Source organism: Falco rusticolus, chromosome 5 (assembly GCF_015220075.1).
Source record: "Falco rusticolus isolate bFalRus1 chromosome 5, bFalRus1.pri, whole genome shotgun sequence".
NCBI lineage: Eukaryota > Metazoa > Chordata > Aves > Falconiformes > Falconidae > Falco > Falco rusticolus.
This window is the reverse complement of record NC_051191.1, coordinates 25,997,714-26,011,219: the sequence shown is the minus strand read 5'-3', so window position 1 is coordinate 26,011,219 and position 13,506 is coordinate 25,997,714. Positions and strand designations below refer to the sequence as shown.

The 13,506-nt window shown below is 38.3% G+C and overlaps 1 protein-coding gene across 12 annotated transcripts in view; it reads left to right on the top strand.

The window, feature by feature from the left end:
• Nucleotides 1–7,731, top strand: part of CELF2 (CUGBP Elav-like family member 2) — a 379,621-nt gene extending 371,890 nt beyond the window's left edge. For all 12 annotated transcript variants that reach the window (XM_037388905.1, XM_037388902.1, XM_037388907.1 and 9 more), the window contains one exon: nucleotides 674–7,731. Coding sequence is in view for 1 of the 12 variants with exons in the window: in XM_037388907.1 (XP_037244804.1) it covers nucleotides 674–708 (35 nt within the window). In the remaining 11 variants the exon portion in view is untranslated. The remainder of the gene's footprint in view (nucleotides 1–673) is intronic.
• The last annotated feature ends 5,775 nt before the right edge of the window (nucleotides 7,732–13,506 follow it).

Genomic DNA, 13,506 nt, shown 5'->3' with positions numbered 1-13,506 from the left:
ATAAAAAAAATAAAATGAGTGACAATACTTGATGTTTCTTGAGAGATAAATTTAATAATAATAAAAAAAGAAAGCCACAGGCCTGTAAATTTTATTTGTAAAAAGCATTTCTATTTTTATACAAAATTTTTACTGCCTCAGAAATAATGGAATTTATTTATTGCCTATTGTTAACTTATTGGATACCTAAAGAGCAGCTCTCTATGCTAGCTAGATCCTTTGAAGTAGTCTCTAGAGTAATTGTGCCAAGAATGGGCACTTTTTCACTGTCGAACCCTACACCCTTTACAGTTCATGCTTTTATCCTCTTGTTTGTATTTGTCTGGTTATTTTGTTCGTAGTTTCCATTACCTAGTTTAAAGTTCAGTTGTCTGGCCTTCCTCCTTCCCCGCCCCCCATCCCTTTCTGTTACATTTGTAGAAACTGGTTCTTTCCTCTCTTTCCTCCCCAAAGAGGAATCCATTCTCTCTGACTTCTTTCAGATGGATCCTTTTGGGGTTCCATTGTGCTCTTGTTGACAAGTATTGTAAGTTAATGCAAATTATGTGAATGGCTCATAGACTCTACTGATAAAAGATTTGCATTAGTTTTCTCCTGCACCCATAAAAGTGATTTTGTTTGTGCTGCATAGATTCTGTGTAACTTTTTTTCCTCTTCCTTGTTTTTTCCCTAGACATCTCCATGCCCGTTAGCCCATCGTTTGCCTAGCATGTCCCTGTGGCGTCTCAAAAAAAAAAAAAAAAGTTTCATCGTCCCGTCATTGTTTCTGATGTCTTTCTGACCTCACATCATATTTGGTTCTCCTACTGACCTTTGATCTAGTTTGACCTTTGAAATTTGCATGTGACCTCATCTAGCTATGAATTCTGGGAAGTCAATGTGAAAAAACATTGCTGCATTCATGCAAGACTGAAATTTATTATTAGATAAATTAATGATAGGATTTAAAAACAACCTGTGGCAAAATGTTTTTTCTTTCTTTCCTTTTTTAGTTTTCTTTTTTCTTTGGGTTTTTTTGTTTGGGTTTTTTGGTTTGGTTTGTTTTTTTGTTTTTTGGTTGTTGGTTTGTTTTTTTTTTTCATTTCGTAAAAAAAAAAATAAAAAAAAAACAGACTTGAAAGTATTATACAGGGATTGGCATTCTGCCTGGTCACTGGTGACAATAGCAATATGTGTCCAGAGGCACAGAATGTTGGTTTCTAACAGACTACTTCCAAAACAGTTTGAGAAATAAAACTGTCTGATTTTAAGTCTCTAGAGGTCTGTAATAGTTTTTACATTTTTCAGGCAGTGTAAAGTTTTTTGATAAGGCCATTTTAGGTGGCTCACTTTCTCATTAAAGTATATATATAGAACCACTTTTTGTAGATTAGTATAAGAAAATATTTACCCTGTTTTAGGGCAAATGCTACCTACTTGTGTCACCTTTTGCTGAACTGACTCACAGTTAGACAATCCATGGTTTAATGCACATGAAATTACCTATATTTTATACTGTTTCAATGTACAGAAGAAAGGTTACTGTAAAATGTGTTACGTTGGTGCTTCTGTGAATTAAGTTGTGGTTTCATCATGAGTCTTATGGTCTTAAGTGTTCTATGTTTATAAAAGACGAGTTTAAAATTGGTTTACTTGAACAACAAGAACAAAAACAAGATTCAAAAAAAAAACAAAAAAAAGTTGTTTGCTTAAAAAAAAAAAAAAGAATTTCATGTGAAAAATGAAAAAATATTCCAGAATAAGTTTGTGTTGGCTTGTGACGCATTGATGTCATTTTTTTATTGTGAACAATTTAGATGTGTTTGTGTTCAGCAAAATGTGATCGGTTTTTCTTTTAAAGAAAAAAAAAAATCAGTGAAACTATAGTGCCAAATTCCAAAGGTACTTTCTTCCTAGAGCTTCAGTGTGTTTCTTGTGTGAAGTAATTTGATAACATGGGTATTTTATTATGTGTTTTGTATAAATCCCTAATATTTAAAGAAAAAAGAGGTTAAAAAGTTTGTTAACTTGCTATCCTGTGGTCTTGTTGCCTGAAATTGTTATTGTTTGTTATTTCTCTTTGATGTTTTTTGTAAAACATTGTATAAGTGCCCATGTTTCACTTTTTTAACCACTCTGCACACATCAATGCTGTGAAAGCAAACCTCACTATGTATTTTCTTCATATTGTATGGAAACCTCTAAGGTGAGAAAGTTTTGAACTTTTAACCCTTTCCACCCAGAGCTGTCTTGAGTGTTAATACCTTTTATACATTCACCATTTTGCTGTTTATTTTTATATATATATCTATATCTATAAATATATATATACTTAGTTTTTTGTGGTTTATTTAATACATGGTTGAAATCAGAACAATGCACAGGGCAGATCTGAAGGACAAAAATATTTTACTGCTGTCTAAATTTCTTCTGTATCTATAACTAAAATTATTTAAAACCGTAATTAACTTGTGGGTTTTCATTTTTAGATTTTGGGGATTTTGTCTTTCTTAAAGAGCTTTTAATATGCTGCTGGAATATGCTATTCAGTATTAATAAAACAAAAGAAAAAGAAAACAATTCTTTAATTATCTATTGTGTGAGCCACTCCCAGACAGGAGTGGTAAATCCACCATTTGAAAACCTTGAGGAGAAAAAAAAATATTTTTGTAATTTAAATAAATGAACTTTTGCTTAAATCAGATGCACTAGATCTTCCTGGGTGAAAATTCAGTGTGCACTGCAGTTAAACTACTTTTTATGGATAAAGTTTACATACACTGTAATGTTTGGTGTTATCTGCCATTATTTGTGACGGCAATATATTGGCTTACTCCTGCAGACACTTGTACAGAGAGGAGTAACTTTACTCATACACGTAGTCCATGGGAATATATATGTGACTGATGTGGGTGTTTGCTGGAGGAAGCTCTGTGTAAGGAACCAGAAAAGAGATGCTGGTAGCCCTTTTCACTGCCTTGTAAGTCTGATTAGATTAGATACCGCACAAGTAGTGATCAACAATCAAATTCGGTTCTTTGCTACCGGTGTAGAGAATTCATTGCCAATCCAATGTGTGTGAGCAGCAGTACCTGCGACTGATGATAAAGTGCCATACCTTCTTCCACTTTCTATTTCTAGCTGATTATATTCGAAGCCGCCTAAAATTAAAAACAAAGCCCTATATGAACAACATCAGCTGGTGCACTCTTGTCTCTCATCCCCAACTTAAATGCTTCTTTATGTAGAGCCCTGGGATGGAAAGGACTAGCCTCTAGTGATGCAAAAAAGTTTCCTTCTTATAGCACATGCACTTATAAATAAATGATCTATACTTTTCTCACATGTTTTTACTACTGCTGGGGCCTTCCTACACCCTTTGAGGGCTATTTTGTACTACTTGCAGCAATTTTGCATATTCAAAGTATCATCTCACGTACGTTATATTATATATATGTGCATCTATATATATAATATGAGATCATCATTTGGATTGTTTAGACTGTTTCACTAATTTTTCTCATTGTTCCCACCGTATAAATTTCCAAAGCTTTTTTAGATGCCCTAGTGTGTCCTGCGGGTTTGCCAGTCTGGTTAGTGGGAGTGCTGATGCCTTTGGTCCTCAGGCAGTGTAACTCGGCATCAGGCTGCCCCGAATTACGCTACACAGGACCTTGGTTTAGCCGTGGGAAAGGAGGAATGTTTCTGTACTTCCAGGCAACTGAGATGGGTCATTGCTGAGAAAACTGTCTATCTTGAGGAAAAAAAAAATTAAAACCAAAATGAAAATCAAGTAAAAAACCAAAAAATCCAAACATACACCTCCTTGGAGACAAATTATCTACCAGTTCTCTTTCAAAATACTGAAAGGAAAAAGCTGCAAGGGTGCAAGGGCCTAATAAGAGAGGAAGAAAAACAAGGGAAATTGCTTTACAAAATTCTAATCAAAAGACTAGACTAGTTGTTTTTTCAAACAAATTAGCTAATTGCAATGAAATGGCAGTCCTCAAAGGAGTAACAAGTTCATCTTTCTTTCACCATAGGGGTTACAGTTCCTTGGCTTGTGCTACTCTGGAATCATTTTACTGTTTCTGTTTTTATTATCTTAAGTGCTAATTAACAAAAGGAAAAAAAATATCCTGTAGTTTCATTACCTTTTTGGATAATGTCATACAAAAAAAAAAAAAAAAAAACCAAAAAAAACCCGAACCTATGTATTTGTGTTTTTTTTGTGCTGTGAGAATTGTTGTTTGTAGATTAATAATACTATCATTTTGTTTAGAATTACAAACTAGTTTTTAAGTATTGTCTGAGAAAAGCCAAAGTTAATGCAATCTAGTGGAAACTGTAAGACCATTTGAGTATTGTTTCTGTTTTATTGATGCATTTGGATTTTGTTGTTTGATGGAATTTGAGCCAAAAAAAAAAAAAAGAACAAAAAAAGGCAAAAAAAAAAGCAGGCTTTCCTATTTCTACAACTTGATTGTACTTACGCATTTTGTACCAGTGGAACTTTTTATACTGGAGATTAAAAAAACAAATGGAAATTTTTGTGGCTTACTCTCGTGGGCCCCCTCGATCATGACTGATTTTCAAGTTTGATTTCTGGACGGTAGAAAGAGAGTTGGTTTTGTTTAGAGAATTCAAAACTTTGGCTTGATTTCTTTTTTTCCCTTTGCTTATATCTAGTGTTTAGAATTTTGTCTTAACAAAAGCGGTAAGTTTCACTTTTTATTCTGTATCGTGCAGTTACACAATAAGGTAATTAGAATTAGGAGTACTCGGTCACTTTGCGTGGATAAATGTATTAGTTAAAACGTTAGGGGTTTGCTTTTTTGCTGTTTAGATCAGAGTTTTTTCTGATTCTTCTGTCCTCATTGTGAACATAACCGTGTAGTTGAAACAGTCAGACTTATTTTTGTAACGTATGTTATTGTGTGATGCAGTTTTTTGCTTCTGTCTCCAATATTAAACCATTTTCCTAATACTCGTCTCTCTACTTTGTGTGTTGTATTGTTGGTGGTCATTCTGTGTTGGTAATACATCTACACACCTCACTGTTTCACGTGCCTGTTTTTTTTTTTTCTCTATTTGTTGGTTGTGTACAAAAGATACAGTCGATTCCACCTAAGTGAATATCTGATTGGGGGGCAAAAGAGGATTTGTACATTTTAGACACGATACGGTTTCTTTGATTTTGAGTTGGTTTTTTTTTCCTCTCTTCCTTCCCCTAGTCATGCCTTATCACTTGGATGATCTATCTGAGCAGGAAGCATTTTAAATGAGTTTCCTGCAAAGTCATATAGAAAGTAGCTTTTGTTAGCCTTCTAAATGCAAAAGCTTCTGAACACAAACACACAGAAGCCACCTGAAAAGGTTGGGTTTGGGTTTGAGTTTTTTTTCTGTGACATTTCAGTCAGTCTGGAAAACTTGGATTATGGAGATCAATTCTTCCTAGTAGTTAAAAAAAAAAAAAAGAAGATAATACTCTGCCGCTACTTTGCAGAAGCATATGAAACAGTCAAGAAAAGGAGGGTATAGCCTTGGGATTTCTTCCAAACTGCACAGTAATCTGATGGCATATGGTGTTAGTCAAACTCTCCTTAGAAACTAATCACATCTTAACTAGGGCTGTGAGAGCCTGCACAGGCCTACCAGGTGATTGAGCTTGCTTTGTGCAGTTGTACCTAAAATAATTTTAAAAATAAAATAAAATCTGGGTGAGCACAGGAAGACTTTCTATTAAAGCCACTGGAAGTGAATAAATAAATAAAAAACTGATGGAAAAAAGATCCCCTGTTGTTCAAACAGGTGATATTTTTGCTGTGGGCTTACAAAGCAGATCATTCTCAGCATTGGCTAATAGTATTACACAAATCTCAAAAGGGACACAAGAAATACCATAGTGCTTTTTTTCTCATTATTTTTTACAGTTGGCTTTTAGCTTTTTTTTTATTCTTTCATTTCCTATAATTTTTTTCTTCCTCACAAGGAATCTCTCTGCTCTCCCCCAACCGGTGTCTACCACAATGAAATAAAAGCTGCGAAAGAAAAATCTATGTTGTTCTGGTTTACAAAAAGTCTCTCTTCTCTCCTGATGGCAGATACAAACCTTACAATTTGGAGGGGGGAGGGGGAACCAAAACCAACCAAACCAAACCCAAGGAGGAGAGAGAAGCACTGGTGAGTGCTCTCTGGAATTCAAGCCATACGCCCCCATCCCTTTCCTTTGTCCCACTTTCTGTGATGCTCAGGAATCGAAGACCACTTAAAAGTGCTCTTATGAGACCCAAACGACACTCCTCCCTCTTGTCTCCTCTCCCCTGGTCTTTCTGGCACTCTGGCTTTGGCTCACACACACACAGCCCCCCTCAAGTAACGTCCTACGAGGTCATGGTGCACTGCGTGTTTCCGTGTGGTGACAGCAGCGATGTTGGCTCCTGCATTTGGAAGAGTTTTGAAATTTTCTGGTGGCTTGTGAGTTGGCCTGTTTGTTATTGCTCGATATATATATATTTTTTAAGTATTTTTTAAGGCTTTTTTTTTTTTTTTTCTTTTTTTGGTTTTGTTTTGGGGTTGGTTTTTTTTTGCTTTTTTCACTTTCCGTTTCCATGGAAGGCAAGGAAGTGATGAGTCTAGAGTCCCAGATAAGCTCACGTCACCTTGCAGGGTCTGTTGGTCAGGGGTCCAAGCAACTCTTAAGTTTAATCTAAAAACCACAAAATCCTGTAGTGGACAGCCCAGGCTGGAAAGCAGAAACTGATGGTCAGACTATGTCCTGGGTCTTTGGTACCTCTAGAGCTTATGATCCTGATTTGGATAATTTTGACACCAGTGGATTCAGTTAAGTAAGTCTTGACTTGCATGAATGGTGAATCAGAATTGCTCTTGGGGCTTTTTAGGTTGCTGTGGCTGCTTTGTTTTTTTTCTTTTTTTTATTCCCCTCCCAAACTTGGTCTTCGGAAAGAAACTAGAGCTTTGTGAAGGGTCTTTTCTTCCAAAAATACAACTGAAAAAAAAGAAAAAAGAAAAAAGACTTATACTCCAGTTGGATTTCTTTTAAATACTCAGGGCTGAAAGATACAGGTTTTTCTTTTTTTTCTTTCTCTCTTTTTTTATTTATTTTATTTCAACAATGGGGAAAAATGAGTTCCTTAAAGCAATGCAGCTGAACAGTTTGTCCTGCTTAAATGCATGCTTTTAATTTCAATTATGTAAGGCACCTTGCAGTGTTAGCAAAATGTCTCTTTGTTAGCTATATGTGTATCGCCATGGGAAATTACCAAACTGTCACAAGACTTGCTGATTAAAGAATAGCCTGCCAGAGTGTGTGTGCCTTTGCCCAGTGTGACTCTTAGGTATTAGGCTAAGGAAAACAGTTTAACAAAATGTAGTGTGAATCATTCCTGATAAGTGAATAAAGCATTGTGACCAAGCAATCAGATTATTCACTTATCAGGAATCGACTGTACTGATAGTTTGCCTGATTGTTTTTGTTCCTCATCTCTGTTGTAGTTTCACTACTTTGCTGTGTTCTGTTTTTTCTCTCATGCTCTTAGCAAAATCACTGGGAATATCCCTTCGTGTGATCATGAAACGTGCTACTGAGTAACAAATATAAAAAAATTGAAATATAAAAATGATATCTTAACAAAATCTATGCACTTGCTATCAGGAACACAATACTGGATGTGTCTTATATATATTGAACTATAATAGTATTCAATTTCTTAAATAAAGCTTAAGAAAGGATTCTGTTGTCTGTAAAATTTTATGAGCATTAAATGGAAAAAAAAAAGCCAACATGTTTCTAGGGTTGGGCGCTTTTTGTTATATGAAATCTTACTGGGTACATGGTCTTTAACCATGCCCGGGCAAATGTTATATAATTCACTTGCTATTTCATTAATAATGGAAAAGTTGAAAATCAGGCTTACTAAAGTCTGTGGGGAGAAAAAGTCTTACCATTCAGTGACTTGCAGGAAAAGATACTGAAATGCATAAATTTCTATCTTCTGTGCTTGCAAAAGCAAATGTGCTTGCTTTGGCACCAAAACTAAGAAATAGCCGAAATGTGTGAATCAGAAAATGTAAAGAAAAGATATTATATTACTTCCACAAACAAGACTATACTTCTTCTTGGTATGTGACTTTTTTTCCTCCTGATTCTAGATAGGTTTAGAATCAAAAACTGAAATCCTGTATGCTCAAAGTCACAGACTCAACACTGGAGGTCAAGGCATGTTTTTTGAGGAAGATGTGTGGCTTACTATACATTAACTGTATCCGAGCCTTCTCTTAGGAAAACATTTTCACATCAAAACTCATGAATGGGAATTGAATAGCTAAAACTGTTGAGCACACTGAAAAATTTATTCCTTCACTGGCTGTACATTTGCCACAAAATTGTAAGTTTCGAACAACCAGATTTTTATGGAAATGCCCGTACTTCTTGTATTTAGCAGACTTTCGATAATGTCAGCCTTTGGCAGAAAGGTCCAGGAGAGTGGTGGGGGTTGCTTTCTTTTTTCCTTTTGAACTACATTACTGCCTCACTTTTCATATGCCACTATATTATCTAAAAAAGAACTGAAAAATATTAAATTGTGGAAATCTATCCGCTGCTTGTATCATTCTCCTCTATTCATACATATTTAGCAACTGTTATTGATCTCAACTTGCAATGGCCAGGTTTGTTAGACTTTTAAGCCCCAAAGACTGCTCTACCAGAGAGGCCATGGAGAGGAATGACCTTGGTGGACAGCAGGATGGTCATCCTGTCCCTCCCACGTCTCCACAGAGCTCAGGTGGAGACCCAGCCCTGGTTATCAGAAGCTGCTGATATAACACTAATATTAAGTAATATCAATGATTAGCTCATATTTGTATTCACTCTGATTTTCCTCATTAGCAGACTTTCTTTTTTTTCCATTAAAGGGAGCTGGGAAGTTGCAGTCATTTTCTGAATCATTCGCCCCTGTTGATAACCTAATTGTTTTACATGAATGCTAATATTTCCCTCTCACACATTTATATCTATCAGCTAAATCAGCAGTAAAATAAACTCTTCTGGGATACATTCCTATATCAATTAGCAAGGATTTATGCTCCAAAGCACCATTAACATTAATGGAAGTGTGCTCTTTAGCATAAACAATTGGCGATAGGTCTGGTGGACTTTATTTCATAAACAAAGAAGCATTTAGATCTTAGAGACTTGGTTCCTGGGGACGGTACTTCGGGGAGTGATGTCCCAGCCTCCCCGAGCTGCTCTAGGGACATCTCGCTCACAGGACATGCATAAATTGTCAAGATCTCAGCAAAAGCATTGGTTTGGAAAGCAGGCAAAACTTCTGGTACAAAGTTTTGCTGGCATTTTCCCTCCCGGAAACCTCTCTGAGAACACACCATGCAAAATTTTCAGCATTATCTCCAGTCCCTCCAGCTGATGGCTTGCAAAACTTCACTCTTGGCTCACCTACGTTGTGTGGTGCAATGGCGTGATGGCTACAGAGGTGTTGGAGTGAGGGATTTTGGAAAGCATCAGAAGGAAGACCAGAGATTTAGTCCTATGGGAAAGAAAGTAGTGGGTTTATCAGCTCCCTGAACTGTACGTTTTTCAGCTCCATGCCTTTGAGTAGAGGGTTAGAGGCAACCAGTAAATTACCAGGTCTCACCTTTCACATGTAGGACAACACAGTTTCCCCCTCACCCCACACTTGATTGAGTTAACAAATATGCAACCAAAAGGTTTCAAACTTCATCCGAAGCTATTGCAAGGTGGGGTGAGAGGCCACCACTTCCCAGAGGCACGTGATCTGCTGAGTCCCTGCCCACGCTTCTGCAGGTGTTTCCTCTGTTGGTTCTGGCTCTGCTCAGTTCTGCTACTTTAAAAAGCCCTTTTGTATCTACCATTTTCCCCCCAAAGGAACTCGTAAGCAGGTCTTAAGTTGCTTTTCATTCCTTCCTTTCATAAAATAAATATATCATGCTCTGGAAGCATCTACATACAGTAGTGTTTTTTAAATCCCTGAATAATTTGTGTGTTTTATTTCTGCAACCTTCTTTTGTTTTAATATTTGGTTTCTTCTCCTGATATCCTTTCTAAATTTGGGGTACCAGAGCCAGATGCATTATTTCAACACCCAGTCTAATAGTGCAGCTTGCAGAAATTAAATGTTCCATTCCTACTCTACTCATGTGAATGACACAGTCAGGGAATGTGTCAGTCCTTGCAAAGAATAATGTGCAAAAGCCACAAAACCACATATTGGCAGAATTATTGTGGGTTGTTTCTCTAGGATGCCTAAATCCCTCTCGGATGTCTCGTGCTCCAGGTTCCTGCATGTGTGGTCTGCTTGCCTGTTCTTAGACTTGAAAGCTTGCTTACAACTGTACTAAGAGCACTTTTGTATAACTGCTAGTCCTCTTCATTATTTTCCAGTGTTATCAGCAGGTTTAATATTTACTTCCAAGTCATTAGTGAAAATATTCAATAGCTTGCAGACCTATTACTGATCCCTGCAGAATCCCTCTAAAAAAATACTGTCCTACAGTGATTCCCCTTTGACAGCTTCTTTGTTGACATGTCAGCCAGTTCTCAATCCATTTTATGTGCCTTGTATTGATAGGGTAGAATGCTAATTTTTCAATCAGGCTCTACTGTGCTGTCCAATATACAAAAGTCAGGAAATATCCCATCTTTGCAATTACTTTTATCAGCCAAAACCTACAATCACATCAAAGAATGAAATAGAATTTGACAACCTTTCCTACCTAAAACCCATGTTGATAGGCATTAACTGTTTGCCTCTTCTTTAATGTTTTCTATGCCTTTATACCCATATCAGTATTTTCGTTATTTTGCCAAAGTAATTTCAAACTAGCCTACCACGAACTGGGTCATTCTACTTGACTTTTATGAATGTGAGTATGAGAATGGCACGTTCCCCATTGTCTGGGATGCTGCTGGTGTGCTTAAAGAGTCCTGAAGGTTCATGTCAATGAAACGGAGCTCTCTGTCCCATTCTCAGCCCCAGGTAACTGGGGCTACCTGCTTGGAAATTCTGTATCTCTAATAGCAATGGTAGCTAAGTAGACTGTTACAGAGTTGGACCAGAAACCATTTTGTCCTTCTGACATGTAGGTATGTGAAAGAAGAGATATTTTGACATTTTCTCTTTTTGTGCAGCATAGCTAGCAGTTTTCCTATCTCTGGAAGCCTAAGTTCAATGCTAAAATGAACATACTTAAAGAAATTCTTGCATTTGTCCTGCCCTTCTCACACAGGTAGAGTTGACAATGTAGTGGGGAACCGTGGGGTAATGCATATTTATATGTCAATAGGAAGCATGGCTGAAAGTAAAATACTTTTTCATTCAGTCATCCTCCTCCAAATAGATACAGCTGCTTTTCGTTGATGCACATGTGAGTTAAAGCCCTGTGGCCTTGAAGCAGACAGTGGAGAAGAGTCAGTACCACCTAGGGAGTGGGGGATGCCTGGATGCACAGGACCGATTAGAGGAGAGGTCATTTTGAAATCCGAAGAAACCTTACTCAAACTGATGTGGCACTTAGTACAGATCAAAATGGATAAGCAGCAGCAGTAATGGAGAAAGGTGATGTGCTGTTTTATGCAACAGCACAGGCACCGATGCTCTTTCAGACCACAGTGATACCATATACGTCCCTGATCATGTCTTTTGGGCACAGACCATAAAGGTGCTGAGATACCAATGTATCTGCTCAGAAATCTCAGCCTCAGCCCAGCACTCCTCAAAGCAGACACGTGCTGCTGCTTAACCCTGTAGACATCTCTACTAGTCAGGGTAACATAAATGCATCCTCAAGACAATTATTCCCATGTGAAGTGGAATGCCTGACACCAGGGAGTGATGGAGCTGCCTGGAGATGTTGCTGACTTTCCACTGGCTATAAGAGGAGAACAGGAGCAGAATTCACTCTTCTTAGTAGAGACACCAAGTATTGTCCCCAGTGCCCAAGGATACCCTGCTTAACTATTAGCTGCAGCCAATGCAACAGAAGAGCACAGGTGTCCTTTAGGTCCTTTGTCATTTCTGCCAGCCCCCTGCGGGTGTCTCAGACTACTCTAGGTATCTCAGATGGCACTAGGCACCTCTGTCTAGACAATTCAGCCAAGCCTTGGATGGCTAGCTTAGCCAGCTCAGAGACACGGGAGCACCACGAGTCTTAGCTCCCATGTTGGGCAACAGTAAACTGGTCAGCAGAGTTATTCCACTGGCCCTGAAGTAGGCGAGTATGGCTGAATATGTTTGCCAGACACAGGCATCTAGTGCTGTTTGAGTTGCTCTGGAATATCTGAAACATCCATGATGGGCCTGCAGACATGGTGCAGGATGAATAGGACATTTGTGACCTCCAATGTGGGATATCCTAGGCCATTTCAAAGGCTTTAAATAGCGTAAGTGTATGAGCCTGGTGCACCCAGATGCCCAGGTAAGGATCCCTAAGCCTAGAAGGATGATTCTGTGAGCTGAATCCCCTTTCACAGCCTTTATTCACTTTCCTAAACCTGGGCCATGTTGGATGCTCCAGGGCAACTCAAATAGCATTGATGCCTGAATTAATAAAAAAAAAAAAAAAAAAAAGAGCTCTAAGCATCTAATTTGTAGACAGTTGAAGATGAAATGCAGTGAATCCTATTGTTAACAAATGAGCCCCAGGTGATGTCCCACAGGCCATAAGTGGGAACTGTGCCAAAAAAAACCCACCAGCTGCAGTGGGACTGCTTTTTAGGGGATATATATATATGCAGAATATCCCCATGACAGAAAAGCCAGACCTCCAAGGAGCTGTATTTTTGCGATCTACAGAGCACCTCTGGCATTAGTTTCATCCTATTCAACTTTTGGCACTAAGGATCCCTAGGAAACGATCACTCACCTTTCTTGTGGCTGTGGCCAAAGTATCACAAAATGTGTGTCACACTGACCTTGGTCTCTCATCCTGGTGTAATCATGCCACACGCCGGAGCGCACACACCTACCGACCCTGGATCCTCCTGCTGAAAACATTAATAAAATAAAAACCAGGAAACTTCACAGTCTCTTTAGGTAATTTGTTGCACTGCTCAACTGCCCTTATGATGAAGATATCTTTCCCAATATCCAACCTAAACGTCTCTTGCTGTAAATTATACCCCTTGCCTCTCACACCCTCCCATATGCCACTGCAAAAAGCCCTGTTAAAACTTCTTTATAAGTTCCGCATAGATACGAGGGGAGGGTGCTGCTGCTAGGTGCCCCAAAGCTGTCTCTGCTCCAGGCTGAACAAGCCCAGGTCCCTCAGCCTCTGCTGGTAGGTGACTGCTCCAGCCTGCCCAACCATACTGGTGGCCTCCGCTGAACTGCCTACAGTTCATCTGCTACTTTTCTGTCCTGGAGGAACCAAAAATTGGATGCAGCATCTAGATGTGGTAAAACATGTGTCGTTGGAGGAGGGGGGCAATAATCACTTCCCCGGCTCTGCTACTTTTCATGCGGACTA